At 40.5% G+C, this 26704-nt stretch overlaps 1 protein-coding gene across 3 annotated transcripts in view; it reads left to right on the top strand.

Annotated features, from left to right (window-relative positions):
* RYR3 (ryanodine receptor 3) overlaps positions 1–26704 on the top strand; it is a gene marked incomplete at its 5' end in the record, with an annotated part of 560922 nt that overhangs the window by 315539 nt on the left and 218679 nt on the right. For all 3 annotated transcript variants that reach the window (XM_082617154.1, XM_082617153.1, XM_082617155.1), the window contains 3 exons: positions 1169–1410; positions 9335–9527; positions 23984–24200. In XM_082617154.1, the coding sequence (XP_082473280.1) occupies positions 1169–1410; positions 9335–9527; positions 23984–24200 (652 nt within the window). The remainder of the gene's footprint in view (positions 1–1168; positions 1411–9334; positions 9528–23983; positions 24201–26704) is intronic.

Genomic DNA, 26704 nt, shown 5'->3' on the forward strand with positions numbered 1-26704 from the left:
ATCACACAGACTTTCTTCTGGGTACCAGTCTGGTTTTTCTCTTGTGAACCCAAAACTGACATAGCCCCAGCCCAGGCCAGTGGACCTCTGAGAGTAGTATTCCAACCAGGACAACTCCAAGTGGTTTGTGCCAAGCTTTTTAACCATTTTTGCTGGATACATTAAAACCTCTATCCCTTAACAAAGTTGCGTAATAGTGATGTCTCCACACCCCTCTTCCACCTTTTTTGTCATCAAGCTTGAATTTTTTTTAGCTTTACTGAGGTATAATTAACAAACAGAAGTGTAAGATATTTAAAATATACGATGTGATGGTTTGATACACATATACATTGTGAAAGGATTCTCCCCATCGAGTTAATTAACACATCCAGCACTTCACACATTTACCTTTTTTTTTTTTAATGAGAACATGTGAGTTCTACTCTCTTAGTGAATTTCAACTACACAGTACAGTGTTATCAACTATAGTCACCATGTTAAATCCTCAGACTTTATTCATCTTATAAGTGAACGTTTGTGCCCTTTTACCAATCTCTCCCTATCCCCTCAATCCTACCCCTGCTCTCTGGAAACCACTTTTCTGCTCTTTCTAGGAGTTGGACATTTTTTATTTTTTTATTTTTTTAGATTCCACAGGTAAGTGATACCATGCAGTATTTTCTTTCTCTGTATGGATTATTTCTAATAATGACTTCTTAATACTTTCAAGATGCCATTGTTATTAATAAGGCCTAGGGGGAAAAGCTGATGCTATGAAAATGGTTTGGGGGTGCTTAAACCAATTTACCAGAAGATGGAACTTGAGTAGGTCAGTTCTTTCACTTAGAGAAGGATACAAGGGTTTGTAATCATACAACTCTGTATGATGTTTTCATCATCTTTACCTGTGGATGGCACTCAGTAAATGTTGGTTGCCTTGAATAGAATATTTGAAGAGATATCCTTTATATTTTATAAGGGAATTAATGTTGTCCTGACACCTCCCACTAAGAACTTGATCCAGTGTTAGAGGCTCGAAGCTTTTTCTACTTTAGAACAAGACAAAAATCACAAAATTGCTCTTGCCTTTGGTTTAATTGGGCCGATGCCTCCTACGGTCTGGTTCGTTTTGCTTTTTTACTTCTTAAGAGTCTGTAGATGCCACCTGTCCCATGTTTAATTTCAGTATTCGGCCAAACATCTTCCTGGGAGTCGCTGAGGGCTCAGCACAGTACAAGAAGTGGTACTTCGAGCTAATCATCGACCAGGTGGACCCCTTCCTCACAGCAGAGCCCACACACCTGCGGGTGGGCTGGGCCTCTTCCTCAGGCTATGCCCCATACCCCGGAGGTGGAGAAGGATGGGGGGGCAACGGTGTTGGCGATGACCTGTACTCCTATGGCTTTGATGGACTTCACCTTTGGTCAGGTGAGCACCTTGCCAAAGCTTTGGCCCCTTATCTCTTCCTGAGGATGATTGATGCTCAAATTGTTCAAACTGAGATGGTCACTTCTTGTTGAAATGATATAGACTCAAGTCTCAACTAATTAGATGGTTAAGCAGGAAGGGTATCACATCTGAAATGAGACTCTCCTGCATTTAAACCATGAGTCTGGCACTTCATCTGCATGGTCTAGTACAGATTATTTAACTTTTCTCAAGCTCAGTGTCTGCTTCTGTACAATCCTAATTGCATAGACTTGTCAAGATTATATGGGTAAACAGGGAAGGAGAAAAAGACTGAGCATTTACTTACTGGGCAGTAGGCTACATATCTTTTGTATGTTTTTTCTCTCATCTTATTCTTACAGTGACTCCCTAAGGTGGATAATATTGATCTCATGTTACAGACATGGAAACTGAATACAAAGATGTTTAATTAACTTACTCCCAATCACACTGGGACGGATCCACATCTGACTACAAGTCCTTCATTTTGTCGATGCAATATATTGCTTCATGGTACACTTTGTAAGGTGTCTGGGTCTGTGCCTGACACACACTAGATGCTAATCTCTTAAAGGAATTCAAAGCTTCCTTTTTTTTATATAGACATTGATGCTTTCCCCAAAGCATGTCCATGGCCTGTGCCTGTGGACGAATGGGTTGGCTTCTGCCTGGGTGAAAATGTAAAACTAACCCTCAGGCTTTCACCCACAGCAGAAGCTCTACTCTTCCCATCTGTTGTCCACAGTGTGTCTTATCTGTATCTTTTGTAAAACTGCAACTGGAGACATTGTGTCCCTTATAGAAATTCCTTAGGTAAGCGTTGTGCTGCGTGCCTTTTACATAAGGAACCAGGACACACATTTCTCCCTAAATCCAGTACCAGGGAAAAGTTTGTCTCCACAGGACAAAACTGTGTATTTTCTTTTTTATCTGAGAACTACATTATCCATCATGCTTTCCTTCTTCCCTTAGCTTCCAGCTAAAACCAGTAGCTCAGGTCCTGGTGACATGTTTCTTACAGTTGCTCTTTACTTTCAATTGATCAGTATGTTTTTTTTAAATTTTGTGCTGTTTTATATTCAGTATAAACATTTTTTAACTTTTAGGAATGGTGTAAACGTATTTATTTATGTACTTCTTTATCTGGGATCACTTATGGGAAGAAATTATCTGTGTCTGTTTTTGTGTGTCCCAGGGGACAGTGTGGTACAGACAGAAGTGGGTACAAAAAGGCAGGATGATGGGTTAGAGTGAAGTGGCATTCTCGTTCTCATATCCTCCCAGCTTAACCTTCCCTGGTTCCATTTTCATGGGGGGTGGGGATGGATCTTCTCCTCTTGGGTCTCAGAGCCCCGTCGTAGAGCCACTGTTTCCGTGGTGATACGGTCATAGTAGCCTTTAGCTTAGATTATCATCAGATGACATAAGGCTCTCAGGAAGTTGTCTCTGGGGAAGTGATTTGAAAAAAAGGAGTCCTTATGCTCACACACATCTACAGCTCCTGAGTTTGATAAAATTGAATCTGTGGGGGAACGAGTGGGATTGAGGTGAGAAAATCATTACCTCCTGCCTGCTGGTCGCCACTCAGCTCCTGCCCTGTCCTCATCATGAGCCAAGCGTATTCTCTGGATCCCAGGCTGCACCTAACGAGAACTCTGGATTGGTTAAGGAAATACAAAATCACCAAGACCCTTGGATGAAGCAAAATGGCCCCTAGTTTCAAAGAGAAACTAACCATTTTCAAATGAAAACGTTTACTCCATCTTTTCTAGATTTCGCAGCCCTCCATGCCCCTCCATGGGGCACTTGGCATATCCCTTTGTAAAGTCTGCAGAATAAATACATCAGTGAGTCAGGAGGCAGACAACCCACTCGTTGTGCATCCAGAAAGGGCTGTTGTCAATGCATTTCAGGACATGGACATCCATCCAGTTGTGTATTGTTCCAGGAGTGTACGGTGCCCAGGAGTGTACAGTGTTCCCTTCTTTCCCCTTGTCTGCTCAAGACCAGGAAGCCAGATGTGCTGAGCCCACACGGTCATTACTAGCAAGGGCTCATCTGATTGGAAATACAGGGAAAGGGGGCTTGGGATTCAGTTTTTCAAAAGCTGACTGTGGCTCTCTGAACATTATTCACATAGTAGTGTAACTCCATATAGGTGCATTTGGGGGACTTCACCCCTCAGCCTTCAGCATCTGGTGAGATGTACAGAAACCAGCATCTACAAAATTGGCACCTTTCATGCTCACTAAAACACAAAGCTTCCTTGGGTTTGGGCATCATTCTGAATTCTCCAACCAGCTCACAGGGAACATATATCTTGCAGAAGGCACTACAGATGAATATGTCATCGTGTGCTCCAGCAGAAGAAATAAGGTTTCTGTTAATGGCTTCTACCAGGACAGCAGTGAATTCTGGACTATCTGATGAAAGGGTAATTGTCTGATGTAGAAATGGAGTGAAGTGACGCTCTAACTTACTACAGGAGGGAAAGGAGGGTGGCTAGGGAGAGAGAGTGGAAACTGGTCTGACAATTTTTCTTCTTTTCCTTGAGATGTAAATGCCCAGGTCCATTACCTTTATTTATTTTTTTATTGGAGTAGAGTTGATGTACAGTGTTGTGTTAGTTTCAGGTGTACATCAAAGTGAATCAATTATACATATACATATATCCACTCTTTTTTTTTAAGATTCTTTTTCCATATAGACCATTACAGAGTATTGAGTAGAGTTCCCTGTGCTATACAGAAGGTCCTTATTAGTTATCTATTTTATGTATAGTAGTGTGTATATGTCAATCCCAATCTCCCAATTTATTCCTCCCCCCCCCTTATCCCCTGGTAACCATAAATTTGTTTTCTACACCTGTGACTCTACTTGTGTTTTGTAAATAAGTTCATTTGTACCCTTTTTTTTAGATTCCACATGTAAGTGATATCATATGATATTTGTCTCTCTCTGTCTGACTTACTTCACTCAGTATGACAGTCTCTAGGAATGGGAGAAAATATTTGCAAACAAAGCAGCTGACAAGGGGTTAATCACCAAAGTATACAAAAAGTTCATGCAGCTCAACATCAAAACAAACAAACAAATAAACAACCCAATCAAAAAATGGGTGGAAGATCTAAATAGACATTTCTCCAAAGAAGGCATACAGGTGGCCAAAAAGCATATGAAAAAATGTTCAACATCACTAATTATTAGAGAAATGCAAGTCAAAATTACAATGAGGTATTACCTCACATGGGTCAGAATGGCTATCATGAAAAAATCTACAAACAATAAATGCTGGAGAGGGTGTGGAGATTAGGGAACCCTCTTGCACTGTTGGTGGGAACAGTACTATGGAGAACAGCCACTATGGAGAACAGTACGGAGGTTCCTTAAAAAACTAAAAATAGAACTACCATATGACCAGCAATCCCACTCCTGGGCATATACTCGGAGAAAACCATAATTCGAACAGATACATGCACCCCAGTGTTCATTGCAGCACTATTTACAATAGCCAGGACATGGAAGCAACCTAAATGTCCATCAACAGGAATGGATAAAGAAGATGTGGTACATATATACAATGGAATATTACTCAGCCATTAAAAAGAACAAAATAATGCCATTTGCAGGGACATGGATGGTCCATTACCTTTAAACTTATCTATGTGCACAAATTAAGCCACTGCCTTGAACTGGTCATTAACTACTTATTAAAGCACAGAGGATGTTGCCGAAGTTGGAAAGAATGGCAGAGCCCTTAACGCTTTGTCAGTAGAGAAATTCAAGAAGAAACAGCATGGCTTTGGAGGTATGCCTGGGTTTGAATCCAAGCTCTTCACTTATTTGGTTTTTTTAACCAGGCAAAAAGACTTGGTTTCAGAGACTTGGTTTCCTCAGATAAAATGAAGATGATACAAGGCTCTTAGGAAATTTAAATGAAGTGAGGGATGTGGATTTTTTGACACACACTCGATGCAAAGTAAATATGATTTCCCTTCCTTCAGTGTCTAGGAAGTCAACCATCATCATAAAGACCAAGTCCAGAGTTCCACATGTCTCACTCAAGATCATGAGATTAGCCCCACCCTGAGGGGGAAAAGAACCCAGGTTCCATGCTGAATGGGAAAGGAAGTTTTGAAGTGACATCCTGGGAATATGAATGAGCTTTTTCTCTGTGTAGGGGGAGGGCAGCCTTAATCGGTCTTTTTAGCCACCAAAGCCTATGAAGTCACTTTCAAGCAACAGCTCTACAAATATCCGCCATCTCAGCCCTGCCCAGCCCTCCCTACAGACTCCTGAGTCAGCCCAGCCACTGTGATTCTCCTTTCAGAGGAATGGCTCTTTGCTTGTCATCATCTTCTCTCTCCTGATGTAGCCCTTACATACGTAGCCTTTCAGAACTGCAGTTGGGGGTGAATTTGGCTCAGTGCAGCCTATATAGTACGTCACTGGTTAGGGAGCAATTTCACAGGAGGAAATCACACCTACCCTTCCCTTTTTGCAACTTTTTCCCTTGCAAAATTGGAATAAGCAAAGGAATTCACCTTCCCAAGAGATAAGCGATACAGAAAGTAAATGAATGGAATAAAATTGTATTTCCTGATTTCTTAGAACTTCTGACTCATGAGGACAAATTAGCTCTACAGTCAGACTTGGATGAGAGGGTCTTTACATGTCTCCCTACTCAGATGAGCTCCAGGGTATCGGTTCATCTATCAAAACACACCCTACTGTGACTTGGACTTTTCCAACCCTAGCACTGTGTGGAGAGGGGTCAAGGAGTAGCTGTAGAACACCAGCATTTTTGTGTTTGGATCTTCTCGCTTTCCAATTGCCTGAATATTTGTGTTTACGTTATAATGCCAAACTCTGCGGTGTGTGGGGTGATGGAAATGCTGAGCATCAGTGTTTCCAATTGTGTACATTACTCATCAGAAGAGACGAAATCCCTCAGTATTACATCCTTGGGTTCATTAGAAGATGTACGGCATATGATAACATGGCTTTTCCCTTTATCTTAAAAATGCTAGGCTTGGGGCTCCCCTGGTGGCACAGTGGTTGGGAGTCCGCCTGCCGATGCAGGGGACGTGGGTTCGTGTCCTGGTACAGGAAGATCCCACATGCTGCAGAGTGGCTAGACCCGTGAGCCATGGCCGCTGAGCCTGCACGTCTGGAGCCTGTGCTCTGCAACGGGAGAGGCCACAACAGTGAGAGGCCCGTGTCCTGCAAAAAAAAAAAAAAAAAAGGCTCAGACTATGATTTTGATTTGCCTATGGATGCTCTTAGCAAGTGTTCCAACAGCAACAAGACAGTGTCCTTCACCACAAGGACATAACTTCTCGTCCTGGTGGTGGTTTTCAAAGGAGAGAGCAGACTGGACAGGAGAGGTACTCCCAGCCATCCTTCCTCAGTAAGGCACTTGGTGCTATGGCGTATTGAAGGCTAAATAAAGCTCAGAACTCAGTCTCAGGTGGCATCAAAGCACTGCTGTATGAAGAGCATCCCCCATGAAGGTTGCTCTTTATCTTTACTGGCTGAGGCTCAGACTGGCACAAAAACCAACAGTGAATTGTGAGAGGGTGGGATGAGAGGGCCCTGGAGTCACAATTCAACCCTGTCAGTTTTGTCCTAGTTGATGTGGATCTCAGAAAGCTAAAGGTCCTTCTCATTTGTATTGTTATCCAGTAAGGATCTCGATACTTTTAAAGGTAGTTGTCCAACCCAGCATTTCGATAATTCCCTGGTTTTCCCAAATTCATGGAAATCTCTCAGGATTTGTGCAAATGACTACAGTGATATTTTCCAGAAGTTAAACTAATTGAAAAAGAAACAGTTGAAACAGGAAAGATTGGTTTTTACTTAAGAACTCTTAAGAATGAGACAATTATGGCAAAGTTTGCTGAGTTTTAATACCAAAAACAGACTTGAATATGATAAGGAAGGAAAGATTCTGGGACCCTGGGATATCTAAACTCCATAAAAGGAGCTGAGAGGACTCAGTCTTGTCAAATGGAGACATTGGAGAGGTATCAAACCTACACACTCATCAAGTTTGCTTAGATTTGTTTTGTTTTAAATAGTGTTGACTGTAGGTCCTACGATGAGGAAGTTGTTGTTCATTCTCAGTGATGAAACAAGGTATAAATTAGTAAAAACAGAGTCTGAGGCCATCCCAGGCTAATTTGCCAATATGTATTGAATATATTAGGTGCTGTTGCCCTGTTGCAGTGCCGGTGGTCCAAGTTCTACATCCTTTATTCCCCTGTCATCCCTCATCAGGCCCCCATAAAGCCCCATGTTCCAGCCTCACCAAACTCTAGCCATTCTGCAAATGTCATACACTCATACACTCCTCTTGCATAAGCTGTTCCTTCCATCTGGAATGCTCTTTTCTTTCTCATTTATCTAGTGAACCTTTCCTTCTTCAAGTTTTAACTTGTTCCATACACCCAGGCTGACCTTGCACCTTGTTCTACCTCTAAAGGCATCTCGTCATGTACACCTTCATTCCAATAGTTATACTGAATTGTAGTTCTTTATTTGAATGTTTATTTTCCACAAGACTATGGATTTCTTAGGAGCAGGAACTGGATCCTCAGTCTTTGATCCCCAGCCCCAAGTACAATATCTGGCACAGTGTAGAGCCTCATTACTGTTTGTGGAAGGGTGGGAGGGAATACAATATGATTTTGTCAGTCAACCAAAACAACCACAAGGGGGTACCTACATTTTTTTATTAAGGAGAATGTAGTAGTTTCACTATTTTAAAATCCACCACTTAGTTTGGAACCTATTACTAGAATAGCAGTAACCACTGAAAAAGAGTTCTAAACGAAGATTAGAAATATTACATAGCATAGATATATGTACAAAATTTATGAACTCACATAGTCATCATAAGGGGATTTTTTTTAAATTGCCTTTTCATGGCATATTATGAGGCTATTAAAAATCTAGTTTCTAATGAATATTCCATTATACAATCAAATATTTGCAATGTGATAAGTAGAAAAAACAAGTTACAAAATCTACAATATCCCAGTTTGGGTGAATATTTAAATATATGTGAAAAAGTCAAAAAAATTTATTGTAACATTTTTTTCCTTGTTTATACTTTTCTGTATACACAATTAACATTTATAATGAATGTGTATTGCTTCCATGATCAAGAAACAAGATACACCTTTATAAATGATTTGCTTGAAACCCCATTTAATACCTAACTTTTGCCTCTTTGTTGCTCCCTTTCCAATAGAACTGAAAACTTGGTAGGGGGATGGGAGAGGCGGTTACAATAATTTACTTCTAGAACTTCCAGAATGGGATGGTGTGACATAGAAAACCTAAGAAGATTTTCTCACTACTTTAAGTTAGGTCAGGAAATGACAAATCATCTTATGAAAGATAGGCAACAGCAACAAAAATCAACCAGTACAGCATATAACTGACAATGTGTTTCCCTGCCTCACTGAAGTAATAAAATTCTTTAAAACAAGCAAGCAAACTATGCTGCACCATTTTGTGGCTGGATGGCCTTGCTCTTACTCACTCGGATGGCTCCTGCATCTGGTGTCGAGGTGGCCATGTCTTTTAGAGGAAATAGAAGAGAGCAGGGTTTTCGGGCATCTGTGAATAAACACACACACATAACACACTCTAGGAGCCACACCCAGCAAAGCAGTTTGCCCGTTACTTCAGACACCAGGCCAGAATCTGAGCACACGTTGAACGGGTTGAATTCTTGTTTGTTCTCATTCCTGGCAGCTTGAGACTTTCCTCTGGGACTCATCTCGTCTTGGGCTGCCTGTTCACAAAGCTTAGGAAACCATTTCTCATTGCTCACCTCACCTGTGAGCATCTCCCCAGAGTCCCACACACCTTCTTCCTGTTCTTTGCTCACCAGGCCGCATACCCAGAGCCGTGGCCTCCATCAACCAGCACCTCCTGAAGTCGGACGACGTGGTGAGCTGTTGCCTGGACCTCGGAGCACCCAGCATCTCTTTCCGCATCAACGGGCAGCCTGTGCAGGGGATGTTTGAGAACTTCAACACAGATGGGCTCTTCTTCCCTGTGGTGAGCTTTTCAGCAGGTGTCAAGTAAGTTATGGCTGTGATTTCATGGAGAGTAGCTGTTCCCCCAGCTCCCACCACTCTTATGAGCTGGCGAGTGTGGTAATCTCCTTCAGGGCTTCAGCACCATAAGCCAAACTCCCCGAAGAAGGTGATGGTGAAAGGGGAGGAGCAATTCAGAGTCACGTGTATATATTTGTGGGACACGTACCTCCTGCCAGTGTTTATGTTATGTCCTCCAATAAACAGATGAATAAGATAAATCCTATGTAGAAAATTACCTTCATAATTTTAGAAAGTATTTCATGCTCATTACAAAAAATTTGAAAGATATAGATAAGACAATAAATATCACCCATAATCCCAATGTTTAGTTCTAATCTCTATTAGTATTTTGGTGTATTTTCTTCAAGTCTTTTATATTACAGATGTATGTATTTTTTAATTGACAGCACACTAAAAATGAAGTTTTGTCTTGATTTTTTTTCATTCAGCAGTAAGTACGGAGCCTTTTCCTGAGTTATTAAGTATCCTTCTCAAAATGATTTTTTTGGCCAATAATATCCTTTTATTTGGCTGTCCCACAATATAACCATTACTTTACGTTAGTCTTCCATGCTGATTTCTTTTTTATTGTTGTAAATGAAATTATCATGAACATCCTTGAGGATAATTCTTTTGTCTGCATTTCTGTTTCGTTCCTCCCAGAAGTAGGTCAAAAGGTATAATCATTTTAAAGTCTAAATTTATAATCGTGTGGCCAAAGAGATATTCAGGAAGATTGTATGAACAGTTCAGAATTCATTATCAACAATTCTGAAATCTAAAAAACTCTGAAAACCATACATTTTTTTCTTAACTCATTTCACTGCAAACTCTGACCTGAACTTATTTTGTGTAAAAAACTGTCATCAACAGAAATGAGGCTGTTTTCAGTCCTTCATGTATTCAACTTCTTGTGAATATTTACATGCTTAATAGCAAAAATGTATGTGTTTGATTATGGGGTACAGCCTCTCACCTAGCTGGAGGTTCTATTTAATATATACTACATGCCTTATTTTCTGTCTTCTTTCACAGCTCCAAAAATTTCAGATAAAGAATTTCGGCCTGTAGTATCATTTAAAGTAACATGGGAATACCCAACTGATTGGCTCCCCATTAACTTTTACTGTTATGGGTTATTTTTAATCTTTGCCAATTTGAGAAAATTGTGTCTTAAAGTTTTAACTTCCTATTTGTTTGATTACTGATGTAGTTAAACAGTTTTTATGCTTATTGTTCTTACATGTTATTTCAACCCAATATTTTTTTAAAATTCTGTGTTCTCTGCCTTTCTGGTATTAATTTTGGGAGCAATTTTTTATATATTAAGATTATTAAACTATTATTGCTTTCAAATATTTTTCCCAGTTTGTGATTTACCTTTTTAAACTTAGTTTTTTTCTTGTTTTTTGTTTGTTTGTTCGTTTTTTCCCTTTTACAAAAATAGTGCAAGTCAAAAAAAAAAAAAAAAAAAACCAAGAGCCCATAATTGTACCACCCAGAGATAACCATATTACCTTTTTATTTATACATCTCAATAATTTTAAATTAAATTGGGCTTGTACTATGCATGCTGTTGACAACTGCTGTTTTCATTGTTCTACCCCTTTCCTTTTTTTCTTTTTTTTTTTTATTTTTTTTGGCTGTACGCGGGCCTCTCACTGTTGCGGCTTCTCCCGTTGCGGAGCACAGGCTCCGGACACGCAGGCTCAGAGGCCATGGCTCATGGGCCTAGCCGCTCCGCGGCATGTGGGATCTTCCCAGACTGGGGCACGAACCCATGTCCCCTGCATCAGCAGGCGGACTCTCAACCACTGCGCCACCAGGGAAGCCCCCTTTTTTTTTTAAACATCTTTATTAGAGTATAGTTGCTTTACAATGGTGTGTTAGTTTCTACTTTATAACAAAGTGAATCAGCTATATGTATACCTATATCCCCATATCTCCTCCCTCTTGCATCTCCCTCCCACCCTCCCTATCCCACCCCTCTAGGTGGTCACATAGCACTGAGCTAATCTCCCTGTGCTATGTGGCTGCTTCCCACTAGCTATCTGTTTTATATTTGGGAGTATATATTAGTCCATGCCACTCTCACTTGGTCCCAGCTTACCCTTCACCCTCCCCATGTCCTCAAGTCCATTCTCTACAGCTGAATCATTATTCCTGTCCTGCCACTAGGTTCTTCATAACCATTTTTTTTAGATTCCATATATATGTGTTAGCATACAATATTTGTTTTTCTCTTTCTGACTTACTTCGATCTGTATGACAGACTCTAGGTCCATCCACCTCACTACAAATAACTCAACTTCTTTTTTATGGCCATTGTATGTTTGTGCCATCTTCTTTATCCATTCATCTGTCGATGGACACTTAGGTTGCTTCCATGTCCTGGCTATTGTAAATAGAGCTGCAATGAACATTGTGGTACATGACTCTTTTTGAATTATGGTTTTCTCAGGGTATATGCCCAGTAGTGGGATTGCTGGGTCATATGGTAGTTCTATTTTTAGTTTTTGAAACAACTTCCATACTGCTCTCCATAGAGGCTGTATCAATTTACATTCCCACCAACAGTGCAAGATGCTTCCCTTTTCTCCACTCCCTCTCCAGCATTTATTGTTTGTAGATTTTTTGATGATGGCCATTCTGACTGGTGTGAGGTGATACCTCATTGTAGTTTTGATTTGCATTTCTCTAATGCTTAGTGATGCTGAGCATCCTTTCATGTGTTTGTCAGCTATCTGTATATCTTCTTTGGAGAAATGTCTGTTTAGGTCTTCTGCCCATTTTTGGATTGGGTTGTTTGTTTTTTTGATATTGAGCTGCATGAGCTGCTTGTAAGTTTTGGAGATTAATCCTTTGTCAGTTGCTTCATTTGCATATATTTTCTCCCATTCTGTGGGTTGTCTTTTCGTCTTGTTTATGGTTTCATTTGCTTTGCAAAAGCTTTTAAGTTTCATTAGGTCCCATTTGTTTATTTTTGTTTTTATTTCCATTTCTCTAGGAGGTGGGTCAAAAAGGATCTTGCTGGATTTATGTCATAGAGTGTTCTGCCTATGTTTTTCTCTAAGAGTTTTATAGTGTCTGGCCTTACATTTAGGTCTTTAATCCATTTTGAGTTTATTTTTGTGTATGGTGTTAGGGAGTGTTCTAATTTCATTCTTTTACATGTAGCTGTCCAGTCTTCCCAGCGCCACTTATTGAAAAGGCTGTCTTTTCTCCATTGTATATTCTTGCCTCCTTTATTAAAAATAAGGCGACCATAAGTGCATGGGTTTATCTCTGGGCCTTCTATCCTGTTCCATTGTTCTATATTTCTGTTTTTGTGCCAGTACCATACTGACTTGATTACTGTAGCATTGCAGGATAATCTGAAGTCTGGGAACCTGATACCTCCAGCTCTGTTTGTCTTTCTCAAGATTGCTTTGGCTGTTCAGGGTCTTTAGTGTTTCCATACAGATTGTGAAATGTTTTGTTCTAGTTCATTGAAAAATGCCAATGGTAGTTTGATAGGGATTGCATTGAATCTGTAGATTGCTTTGGGTAGTATACTCATTTTCACAATGTTGATTCTTCCAATATAAGAACATGGTATGTCTCTCCATCTGTTTGTATCATCTTTAATTTTTTTCATCAGTGTCTTATAGTGTTGTACATTCAGGTCTTTTGTCTCCTTTGGTAGGTTTATTCCCAGGTATTTTATTCTTTTTGTTACAGTGGTAAATGGGAATGTTTCCTTAATTTCTCTTTCAGATATTTCATTATTGGTGTATAGGAATGCAAGAGATTTCTGTGCATTAAATTTATTTCCTGCTACTTTACCAAATTCATTGATTAGCTCTTGTAGTTTTCTCGTAGCATCCTTAGGATTCTCTATGTATAGTATCATGTCATCTGCAAATAGTGACAGCTTTACTTCTTGTTTTCCAATTTGTATTCCTTTTATTTTTCTTCTCTTATTGCTGTGGCTAAAACTTCCAAAACTATGTTGAATAATAGTGGTGAGAGTGGGCAACTTTGTCTTGTTCCTGATCTTAGTGGAAATGTTTTCAGTTTTTCACCATTGAGAATGATGTTGGCTGTGGGTTTGCCATACATGGCCTTTATTATGTTGCGGTAAGTTCCCTCTATGCCTACTTTCTGGAGGGTTGTTATCATAAATGGGCATTGAATTTTGTTGAAAGCTTTTTCTGGATCTGTTGAGATGATCATATGGTTTTTATCCTTCCATTTGTTAATATGGTGTATCATATTGATTGATTTGCATATATTGAAGAATCCTTGCATCCCTGGCATAAACCCCACTTGATCATGGTGTATGATCCTTTTAATGTGCTGTTGGATTCTGTTTGCTAGTATTTTGTTGAGGATTTTTGCATCTATGTTCATCTGGCCTGTAGTTTTCTTTCTTTGTGACACTTTTGTCTGGTTTTGGTATCAGGGTGATGGTGGCCTCGTAGAATGAGTTTGAGAGTGTTCCTCCCTCTGCTGTATTTTGGAAGAGTTTGAGAAGGATAGGTGTTAGCTCTTCTCTAAATGTTTGATAGAATTTGCCTGTGAAGCCATCTGGTCCTGGGCTTTTGTTTTTTGGAAGATTTTTAATCACTGTCTCAATGTCAGTGCTCGTGATTGGTCTGTTTATATTTTCTATTTCTTCCTGGTTCAGTCTCAGAAGGTTGTGCTTTTCTAAGAATGTGTTCATTTCTTCTCAGTTGTCTATTTTATTGGCATATAGTTGCTTGTAGTAATCTCTCATGATCCTTTGTATTTCTGCAGTGTCAGTTGTTACTTCTCCTTTTTCATTTCTAATTCTAATGATTTGAGTCTTCTCCCTTTTTTTCTTGATGAGTCTGGCTAATGGTTTATCAGTTTTGTTTATCTTCTCAAAGAACCAGCTTTTAGTTTTATTGATCTTTGCTACTGTTTCCTTCATTTCTTTTTCATTTATTTCTGATCTGATCTTTGTGATTTCTTTCCTTCTGCTAACTTTGGGCGTTTTTTTGTTCTTCTTTTTTGAATTGCTTTAGGTGTAAGATTAGGTTGTTTATTTGAGATGTTTCTTGTTTCTTGACGTAGGATTGTATTGCTATAAACTTCCCTCTTAGAACTGCTTTTGCTGCATCCCATAGGTTTTGGGTTGTCGTGTTTTCATTTCATTTTTTTCTAGGTATTTTTTGATTTCCTCTTTGACTTCTTCAGTGATCTCTTGGTTATTAAATAATGTATTGTTTAGCCTCCATGTATTTGTTGCCCCTTTCCTGTACCAGTTGGATGCTGTATTAATTATTTTAGTCTGACAATACATTTTAAAATTTGTAAGGCAAGACCTCATTATAACTCTGTTGTCGCAAAATTTTCTTAGCCATTCTTGATACCTGCTTGTTAAGGAGATTGTAAGTGATTGAGTGGGAGACTAGAGTCAATACAGTTAGAATCACGCCGGTTTCCATTGGAAAGGGCCATGAAAAGGGGAGAGTTGTGGAGAGCAGACACTTAAAGCTGGGACCACAAAAGATCCATCTGAGAGCTTCTAGTATCCAACTGATGGGACTTCCAGAGTGAAACCACTGTGATAGGTCTCAGTACCTCTGGAAAACAGATAAATCAAGGCATATTCATATATTTTCCAAAAAAGGATAAAACTTTCATTCTGTCTCAATTAAATAGACTATTTAGGAATAAAGAATTATCCTTTGGATATGATATTCAACTTTTGGAATTTGACACAGATATGTAAACATACATACTATACAGCAGGCATCCCCAACCCCCTGTTAGGAACTGGGCCGCACAGCAGGAGGTGAGCGGTGGGCAGCAAAGCTTCATCTTCTGCTCCCCACTGCTCGTGTTACCACCTGAACTATCCCTCCCCAACCCCTGTCCATGGAAAACTTGCCTTCCACATAACCAGTCCCTGGTGCCAAAAAAGTTGGGGACCGCTGGTATACAGTACAGGTGTACCTCGTTTTATTGCTCTTTGCTTTATTGCAATTTTTACAAATTGTAGCTTTGTGGCAAGCCTGCAAGTCTATTGACACCATTTTTCTAACAGCATTATTTTTTAATTAATGTATGTACTTTTTTTTTTAGACAGAATGCTATTGTGAGCTTAACAGATGACGGTATAGTGTAAACATAGCTTTTATATGCACTGGGAAACCAAAATATTCATGTGACTCACTTTATTGTGATACTTCTTTATGTTTTGTCTGGAACCAAAGTCACAATATCTCCAAGTTACGCCTGTAGTGTATGTTTGCAAACATACATAGCAACACCGTATACACATCCTTACACAGGTACACACCCATATATAGACATATTTATAAACATACCCATGTAGATGGATATAATATATTGAAATTAAGCATTTTCATTGTTTGAGGTTCTTGTAACAAATGGAGAATCACTATAGTAAAACCTTACTAAGGCTGTAAGTATGCCCATCACAGGTTAAGCCAGAGACTCTAACATCAACCTTAGGAACCATATTCTAAAGAGTTGAGAGTTCTTTATCTGTGTTTCTCTGTGCTGAGAATATTTCCATGAGAATTTCACCCCAATTCTCCCTTTTGAAGTGTGACAGAATGTATCATTCCTTTTTCTATCCATAGGGAGCATGTAGAAAACAAGAAGTGGTATTGAAAGACAGAGGCACTGGAAACACAGAGAAAACTGATTGGAACAAAGGCCCTCTGGCAATCAGGGGGAAAACCAGCAGAAGCCCCATCATACATCTTTCCCACCCCATTCACCAGGAGCAAAGAGAATGAGCAGAAATCTAAATCCAACATAACAGCATTTGGATCATCCACCTGTTGGCTCAGTTCCTTCTCTGGAGAAGCAAGGTCACTGAGCAGTCAGTTCTCAGGACTGCATTTGCCTGGGTAGTTAATGGCCTTGGTCACCCAACATCAGTGCCCTTCCCTTTTTTATTTGTTTTGACCATATCCTACTCACTGGGTTTCACTAATTTTCAAAGAAAGCTCACCTACTTCCCAAGCATCTCATCTGAGAGAAGTGCTTAGCTAGAAGTCAACTCTCCAGAGAAGAGGTCTTTGCCAGTCTGCTGGCTAGTGGACTTTTCTGCATATTCTGTGTTTAGCAAACAGTATATCCGATCTCAGACGTTGCATGACTTTTAATCATTAACTCATCCACCTACTCCTCCTCAGGTCATAGAGATAGGGATTTTTGAGTGTGCTATGATTTTTGTTGTTGGGGATTTTTTGAAATCTTCTCTTTGCAAAGATTGTGGCTAGCAGGGGAAGAGATAGGGGGCTGAAAGGTATTCATATGTAGAAGATGTTTCTAGTATCTTGGTCTAGGTCAGCAGATCATGCATCCTTCCAGTGCACAGGAGAAAAGAAGCAGAGTTCCAAGATAAGAACAATGAGATGTCTAACCCATTTAGAAGGCACAACTGCTCAGAGAACTTAAGAACTAGGGGTCCAGATGCATTGACTTGAAAAGTTAACAGCTTAGACATAAGAACCTCTTGCTCATAGCAGTTGAATGAGGGTAAGCTGAAAAGTTATATCAGGGGACTTGATGTCTCTTAAGCCTCCTTTCTATCAGGAATATATCACCTGTGTCATATTCCTGTCTTTGGTTCTCAGAACCTGATACGGTCTGAGGAGAGATGGAATCACAGTTGGTTGCATACTTGGGAAATACATTTTACTGAAATACATCCCAGCCCATCACATGAAGTCTTTGCTCAGGGTCAGTGCTGGTCCTGTGTTGGTGTAGCCAATTCTTTTATTTTCACTTATGAGCAAATGAGATCAATATACCAGTACTTACACTTACGTCAATTTGTAAAATATGATTTGGTGCTGAAACCCAGCACTTCCTCTCTGTACTACTTTAGTTCAGTTGTACAAAAAGCTAGAAAGAGAAAACAAGATATTAATCCAAGTTAAAGTACCTTATTGAAAATAAATGTGTTTAATAACAAAATTGAAAAGAAATTATTGTTTTCACCTAATATAGTAGAGTACTTGCCTAGTTTCATAGTGTCCCTCCCAGCAAGGTACAAGGTTATTCCCATCTAGAAAGAGATTCTTCTCCCATCATACAAACATTGAGAATTGTTTCTCATATTTACTTTCAACTTCTGTGAGGCCTCTAAATTAGATTTCTCTCCTACGGCCCCACTTTCCTCCTCAGTCTTTACCGAGGTCATTGTCTTGAATTTGTGACCCCACAATTATTTTTATAATTAAAAACTATGTTGTTAATAATACCTGATGAGGCTGTCCTTGCCAGCAGTCATTGGAGAGCAAAACCTTTTTCAATTAGATTTACCCACAGTGAAGTCAAAAGCAGCCTGAGTAATTACTAATAAAATCCACAGATCAATATGTGCTCTCTTTTCTAACTATTATGAATGTGCCTCCTTAGTTTCCTTCCCGCTGTGGTTTGTTTGTGGAGGGTATTATTAGTGTAACAGGCCCTCAGTGTAACAACCCTATTCATTCTGGGACAGAATTTGGGATGAGCCATGTGTACCTTGGAGCCCACCCAAAAGGTTGAATTACTTAAATACCAGGAAGCTCTTATTAAAAGATAATCTCACCCTGCCAAGCGGTTTGATGGCATGGGCCACACAGAGAACATTACACAGAAGCCACAGTGTGTCGTGAAATTTGGGAGCTACTTTTAGTTTTGCAGAAAATTGATGACTTAGTCACTGTAGTAGAATATATTTTATAGCTATGGTTAAATTCCCCGTAGATCTACTTAATCTTCTTATGTAAATCTTTTACCAGCCCGTTCTCATTTATAAAAGCAACACTATCCAAAGATGGTTGGTATTTGCGGTTGCTGTTTGTTTTCTGTTGGTATCCACCAGGCTTGGCTAAAATTCAGGTAACCAGTAGCTTAGCTATTTCCAGCTTGCTGTGGTCAATGCTGTGGAAATTATTACTGAGATAAATATACTTTTGCAGAGAACATGATGAGTGCTGGCTGGGTTGCCCTGGGCTTTCATCAGGCACTGGCCAGAAAGAAATATGAATGTGAGAGCATACATAACTCAAATTCTTCTCCCGTCTTAACGATATGGACTAAAGATGCAATTACGAATCATGACTTATGAGTTGAATTTAGGTCAGCAGAAGCTCGCTAATTCTTTCTCCTCCTAACCACAGCCTGTATCTTTTTCTTCTTTGGAAAACTATCCCAACTCCTGGGAGGGATTCGTTAAGAATAATGGGACATCTAGTAGACTAAAATGATTTCACAGTTTGCTAGTACGCTATGAATAAGGAAACCTAGACATCCTTTTTGAGCATAGCAAAGGTTTGTCTTGATTTTTACTCTATTTTTTTTTCATGGATCAGTCTTTCAAACTTGGGGATTTGTGATAGGTATTCTCATCTCTTCTGCAAACTGGCAAACAAAAATGCACAAATCTTAAAAGATGAAATTGGAAATGCTAATGTGGATTTTTCAATGCAATTTTCTCTGTTTTTTTAAAATTAGTCTAGTCAATAAAAAATTCCTCTACACATCCTCAAACTTCACTACTCCCAGGCGGCTATTACTGAAGCTATTACTCATCTCTAAAGTGGAGAAATCTAAGGGCACAGTCACTGACTGTAATCACTTTAGGAAGAAAAAAAAACCTTGCAGAGCTGATGGCATGTCTGAGTTATAGGAAGAACCCCAGAAGATGATACATGTGCTTTAGTGGAAGAGATTAAATTGATAAATGAAATTGATTTTTTAAATCTATTAATGTAGAGAAAAATTGGAGGGTAAAGAAGAACTAATTTTAATGAGCTCCGTTCTTAAATTATCTTTTTATTTTCAATTTAACATTTTTTTGCGATGCTGAGAGATTCAGTGGAACCCAAGGAGCAGGGAAGAATATACTTAGAGAAGAGAAGTTTATATTCTAATTGGAAATTTAAATCTTTTAAATTTCAAAGGATTTAAAAGATAAACAGTAAGTGCCAGATAACAGATTTATTGGAAGAAGCAGACTAGATAGGTGTAACTTTTTTTGCTTCTCTTTCCACCCCTTCAAATCCATGCTCTGGACTCCTGGGTAAGTTCTTGGGCCAGTTATATAGCCTTCATTACTTCTTTTAAGGCCAGGGACCATCTTGCCAATACTTTATTTTATTTTATTTTTTTTTTCTTTTTGCGGTATGCGGGCCTCTCACTGTTGTGGCCTCTCCCGTTGCGGAGCACAGGCTCCGGATGCGCAGGCCCAGCGGCCATGGCTCACGGGCCCAGCCGCTCCGCGGCATATGGGATCCTCCCAGACCGGGGCACGAACCCGTATCCCCTGCATCGGCAGGCGGACTCTCAACCACTGCGCCACCAGGGAGGCCCTTGCCAATACTTTAAAAAAAAAAAAAAAAAAAAAATTCCATCTTCTGAGTAGTATAAAAACTCCAGATTTGTATCCAATTAATATTTGAGCCCGACACCACTCCCCCTGCAGTTTGAGGTCGGGCTCCTCTTCAGTTAGCTAGCTCCTTTCTCATGCCCCTCCAGGGTCTAGGGTCCAGCCCAGACCCAAGATGACTGGGGGATGGGCACATCTGATGGAGTTGGTGCAGCTGCCTTGTGGCATCAGGACTTTTGTAGCGGTTGCACAATTGCTGCTTCTTTCTCTTCTGAGGCTCTTTTGTACCTTTCTTGGAGAGCACCAGGCTGGAAGCATCTAACTTCAGTTCCCTTGACTTGGCTTTACCACCTGTGCTGGCTGCTCCCTTCTGGCTGACCCCAGACCTCCCCCCTCCCCTCTCCCTCCAGCTGCATGGGCCTCCTACCTCCCCCAGCTCCTGGGTTTCTGATCTCTGCTCAGTCATTTGCCTTTCCAGCCAGAATTCCTTTCTGATGGCTGGCAGCTGGCTCATTTCCCCCTCTGCTCTTCACTATCACTAGGCAGATATGACCCTCACTACATCCAGGGGGTACTCACAAACTTCTGAGGAGTTCCTTACAGCCCTCATTTGACTCCTGATGGGAAAGAACTCCCATCCCTTTCTCCCTGATGGTTTTCTCCAAACGACTTCTTTGCCTTTCTTATCAGTGTGGAGGTATGGGGTGGGCTAAAGCTGAAAAGGTTTCACAGTTTTTTGATGGATCCTCATAGTTGGTCCAGCACTTCACTTCAGGATGAGAAAATATTGACATCCTATGAATTAGTTGCCTTTGGGACCTCTGCTAAAATGGAGACAGAGGGGATCCTATTTTAATATCCTCAAATAATTAAAGTGGGCTTCAGGTATTTTCTTTCTTTCTTTTGATTGTTTCCTTTAAACCTGTATTTTATCCCCATTATTTCCTTTGACATGGACAATCTGGGTGTCCCAGAGAGAGTTCATGAGGACCACCAGTATTGGTGGTGGTTTGCTGGAGCCCTTCCCACAGACTCTGGGCAGCGAGGGAAGGATCCACAGATGGCGGGTGTGCCCACACCGGCTCCCGTCCAGTCCCGCCTGCTGGGGAACAGGGCTCCTGTCTGGCAGGACTTGGGAAGCTACCCAGAACCATTCCTTCCGCCCACTGAAGCACAGCATAATGGTGTTGGAAGACGAATGCTTCAGTAAGCAGTAAACGCTGATTTCTGGCTACATTAATTTTTCATTTTACAGTCTTTGTGGCCATTCGAGGTGATAGGATTAAGCTGTAAAACCAGATTATCATTCTCCTTTTAATAACTGAATATAAAAGCAGCACCTAAGTGCCACACTGGCTTTCCACCTTTCTTGATTTGTTATCTATCCAGAAGACAACAGCAGATTTTAAAGCATAAGAGAAGTGCTAAAACTAAATGGAACTGGCAAGAGAGCTTATGAATAATTAAATCCATCTAGACGTCCTCATAAGAGATCATTTGCTTGGCCTTGGAATCTGTACGCTAGTGAGTAACGAAGAATACAGTTGCTGTACATGCTCCCAGGAAGCTTCAGCTCTTCACAGGAAGGATGCTCAGTGAGAAGGGAAAAGCAGAAAACTTCCCACACAAATTCTTTGTTCAAAACAATCTAGTTTTATCCCATAGTTTCAACATCTCAGTAACACAATCTGTTATGTTGCAATTGAATTTTGGAAAGTTCTCAATAAATTTTTAGTCTTAGTCATTATTTCCTGAAGTTTTACTAAATTAGTAACATTGCAGGCTAATGACTCAATTTTGTTCTTATATCATTGTTCATAGTCTTAATACATATAGATTGTGCCCTGTTATATAACATTTAACGTAGGAACATTCACAAGGGACAATTGTGGTTCTAATTCTATATCATTGTTGCTTACTACTTAAAAATGGGAAAGTGGGAGGCTTCATATGATTTCTGTAATTAATTTTAAAACAGCATTTTATAAAATGCTGTTTGGATAAAGATTTTGTTTATATTGGTAAGGGGGGGGAAATCCTAAATGTCTTTTACTCAGAGAGATTTTCATTTTCCAGTTTTGTCATTAGGCTACACACAATTACAGTTACTCAGCCAACACTGAGACTCTCTTGCAAGGCTGCCCCACCAGAATATTCCAGTTAAGGGACGTGAGATCTAGTGGAGAGTGTTGTTGTTAGAGCTTTGCTAGATCATAACCTTTCCCACATATACCTCACCCCCCTCCACACACACAGGCTCACTCCGTCACCAGTTCCTAACAAAACTGGGATCTAACTGCTGCTTTCTGGCTTGGCCTTCCTCACCTTGGTCCAACCCCACCCCCCCCATGTCTCACTGGGACTAGATTGGTGTCAGGTGCCTCCTCCATAGAGCAGCTAGGAGAATCCTGTATTTCTTCCTCCTTAAAATCCCTCAGAAGCTGCTCACCGGGAAGAAAATCCCAGCTCAGAGACCTTGCCTGATCTAGCCCTACCCCCTGCCACCTCACCTCTTAGCCCCTTGGGCTCTCCGTGTTCTCACTCACACTGCCCTCCACCCAAGCACTTCCCTACCTCAGGGCCTTTGCACATGTTGTTCCTCTGCCTGGAATGCTCTTCCTCCAGATTTTGAACTCATTGGCTCCTCCTTTTCCCTCGGGGTTAATAAAAATATCTCCCCCTCGGAGAAGCCTTTCTAGCCTCCAATCTAGGACCCTCCTCCTTCCCCGAGTTGTTTCATTCTCCCTCTTTATTCCCTCATCAGATGTCTCCCAATCAGTAATTATCCTATTTGTCTCATTGGATGCCTGCTCTATGACACCAGGGACAGGGTATTCTTTGTTCATTGCTGAATCCCCAGTATGGAGAACAGTGCAAGTCGTATGGGCTCAGTAAATAGTTGTTACACAGAGGGAAAGAGGGAGGGAGTGAATAAATGTAGCTGCTATGTGTATGGATGGATTTTTCCTATGTAAAATTATTGTTGATCCTGCATGGCTGTGTATCTTGCCATGTCTTAATTATTTAAAATTGCAGTCATATTTTCTCATCAGTTTAACATGGTTGCAGTTGATCTGCAAAAGCTATATTTCTAGTCCCAAACCTAAGAGCCTATGACCCTCACTTTCACCCTCTTCTTGCAGAGGATCTATGGGCTCTAACCCTAACCCTAACTTAATAATACATATGGGGCTGAAATTCAGCCAGAATGCTGAATTAAAATATTGAAAGACTTTAGTTTATTGGTAATTAGTGCCTGCCATGACTGTGGCCCCCCAAGGATCCTTCCCTCTTCCTTGGGAGGCCCCTGTGGGCACTGCTGGAGTGGGCCAGAGCATCAGGCCTGGATGGCAGCAAGGCAGTGGTGCCCCTGAGAAGGCACTGTGACCCTAGTGAGCAAACACCTGACGCCTATTTGGCCCCCCCATGACTGTAACCACCTGCTGATGCTTCCTCACAGTCGCCCTCATATGGCTATTTTGGGGAACTGCAGCCTCTTCAGTGTTATCATTTCTATTAATGCCTCTTGGCATATATACCATTTCTGCTTAATACTCTCGTGTTACTTGATCTTTTACCTGAACCTTAAAATGGGAATGTCCTATTTTCCCAAAATAGTTATATCATGTTTTCTTTCATCATTGTGTGAGTAAACTCTCTCAAGTAAAAATACTTAAAGTTCTCATGCTGTAGTTTGAATGTGATCTTTTCAGAAAATGTCATCATCATTATCACTGTTACTCTTTTCAAACTGTAGTAATAATAGCTACAGTAATGATTCCCCTACTAGAGTAAGATGAACTTGATTTTTAAAATCTAGTGGTTTTAAAGTATAAGTTCATTTTTAAGAACTCAGCTGACATGGTCAACGGAGAATCATGAACATTATGAATTGACAGCTTTCTCTCCACTGCTTTGTTGTGTACTTTAGAGTGTTTGCTGTGATGAATCTGAAATCATTCACTTCCCCAAAAAATAATTTGGGTGGGGAGAGCTGATCTTTAACTTTCACTTATTTGGGCTGGCATATATATTTTTTAACCTCTCTCTTCCTGGTTTCTCCAAATAACAGAGTACGTTTCCTGTTGGGGGGACGTCACGGAGAATTTAAGTTCCTGCCTCCCTCTGGCTATGCCCCTTGCTACGAAGCCTTACTTCCAAAAGAAAAGATGAGATTGGAGCCTGTCAAAGAGTATAAACGTGATGCTGAAGGAGTTCGAGACCTGTTGGGTACCACCCAGTTCCTCTCCCAAGCTTCTTTCATTCCGTGCCCCATAGATACCAGTCAGGTAGGTTTGAGCTGCCAACAGAAGGCAGCCCATGGAGATGATGTAATAGGGTTAAATCCTCCTTGCTGCACTGTCTTTGAAACATTCTTATCATACATTCTACAGAGTTGTCGTGATGTGTGGACAACCATTACTCTTCACGTTTCCACCATATGCGGCAATTGAGCTCTTGAAGGATTTTGCAACCAATGAACACGGTTAAGCACTTGCTACATGCAAGGCACTGTACTAGGTTCTGTGAGGCATAGGCAGACGTGTGACTGTATTCTCTGGGAATGCACAACCAAGCTGAAGCGATAAGAAGCAAATGTGTTATTTTTTTTCAAGTCCAAATGTAATATGCAGAATGATCGTGTACACAAATAAATGCTAGAGACATCCTTTACGCTAGAATGTTTCTAAAAGTCTGTGTAGAGAGAATGGCATTCAGTCAGGACCTTTAATAAACTTAAATGGGGAGGGGCGTCCAGGGGTGAAGTAACAGGAATGGGATGAATAAGAGCCTGGAAGTAGAAACACAAAATAGGGACAGGTGGCAATGAATATTCTCCTGTGGCTGGATGCTTGGAGGAGGAGCAGGTAGGAGAAGCGTGGGAAGTAAAACTGAAAGCAACAGGGGAGAGCATGGAGGCCTCAGAAGGTGCTGGTAAATGGACATTTTCTTTTTTTTTTTTTAAGTCTTTATTGGAGTATAATTGCTTTGCAATGGTGTGTTAGTTTCTGCTTTATAACAAAGTGAATCAGTTATACGTATACATATGTTCCCATATCTCTTCCCTCTTGCATCTCCCTCCCTCCCACCCTCCCTATCCCACCCCTCTAGATGGTCACAAAGCACCGAGCTGATCTCCCTGTGCTATGCGGCTGCTTCCCACTAGCTATCTGTTTTACATTTGGTAGTATATATAAGTCCATGCCACTCTCTCACTTCGAAATGGACATTTTCTTTCCCTTCCCAGGGTCTCTGTTTTGAGAGACACACATTCACACAGTTATGATGAGGAACATACAACAGCTTTCCAGTGTCTCTGCCACGCCAATGCTATTCACATCACTATTCTAGATGTTAGAGAAAATAAATGTAAAGGCACCTTGTCTCTGAGGCACTTCGGGTAATAGTTTGTAGGAGTATGGCTCTTTAACCTGTAGATGGTCTCTAGAGTATATTTTCCCATAATATCTCTATGACCCTATTACATTCAGCTCTGTGTGCGTGGTCATGCGTCTGCTTCTTACATCCTGTAGCTAATGATTGTGAATTCTCATTGTCTAGAAATCAGTGTCTCTCTGCCTGCTTCACAGAGCCTAGTACAACACCAGGAATGTAGCTGGAGTTGAGAATGTTGATAGGAAATGAGGTAGGAGTTTGTGAGCCAGAGGTGATCCTAGGAATCGGATCATCTGCTTGCTGTGTATTTTAGATAAGAAGTTTGAGGGCCAAAGAACTAAACTAGCTTTTCTGTGGACACAAGGTGGTTAGTGCCCAAGCAGGGAGAGGTTGTACTCATGGACATGATTCCTACTTCTCTGTGCTGCCCTCCTTACCAAGTTATCAGAGACGTATGTATTACTCAGAAAAGGCTTCCTGGAGGAGGCAAGCCTCAAAGAAAGTTCAAAAGAATGAGGGGAAGTTTTGATGAGGGAGGAAAGGAGGGCTGGACCAGAGTGAGAAGAATTTGTAAACATACAGAATAGAAGACTTGAAAATCAGAGAGTGGAGATAAATCAACAAGCCAGATGAACTTTGATGTCTGGACCCAAAGCTGAATATGTATAGACCCTGGAATGAGGGAAATGTTGCTGGGAATCAAATAATAAGGAAGTTCTCATTGGAAAGGTGCAATTTATTATTTTGAATGAGACTTTGTAATTTTTTAGAATCTATCAGTCTGTGAAATTATTGTCTAAAGAGACGTTAAATACAAGATACACAGTCAACTCCATCCTGCTTGGGGCACATTAACCAGTTTGCAGATAAAATGTTGTTGACTGGATCCCTGTCCTTCAGTGCTACCTGTGTCCAGTGCTTGAAGCACCCCCAGGCCCTTGCTGAGCACTGTGGGGGAGGAGCCCAGCTCCTAGCAGCCTTCCCTGGGGACGTCAGTCTCAGGCCTCAGACACCCAGGAGGCAGTTACCAAGCCAATATTACTCTATCCCAGCTAGTCACCAATTGAGGTCACTGAAATTATGATGTAGGATTGTTTGTGGAGGCTTCTTTCCACCTTTCCCCCTTTTGCTGAAGCAAGTGGTTCCTTCACATGGAAATCCCCCTTCAGGCTGTGATTAATTTAAACCGGTTATATTAGTTAACCAATAAAACTCAAATACAGTAGTCATTTGTTTACTAATAATTTTCCCCACTTTGCGCCTTATCAAAACATTATGTCACTTAACTTTGACTTTTCAATAATAACTTGGTTTTTTTTTTAAAGAGTGTCTTTAGTTGAAAGGCCAGTAGTGGTTATGATACATAAAATATTTTATTGCTACTTTTCTCTGTGGT

The sequence above is a fragment of the Mesoplodon mirus genome (genome assembly GCF_964341445.2).
Source record: "Mesoplodon mirus genome assembly, chromosome: 4".
NCBI classification, from domain to species: domain Eukaryota; kingdom Metazoa; phylum Chordata; class Mammalia; order Artiodactyla; family Ziphiidae; genus Mesoplodon; species Mesoplodon mirus.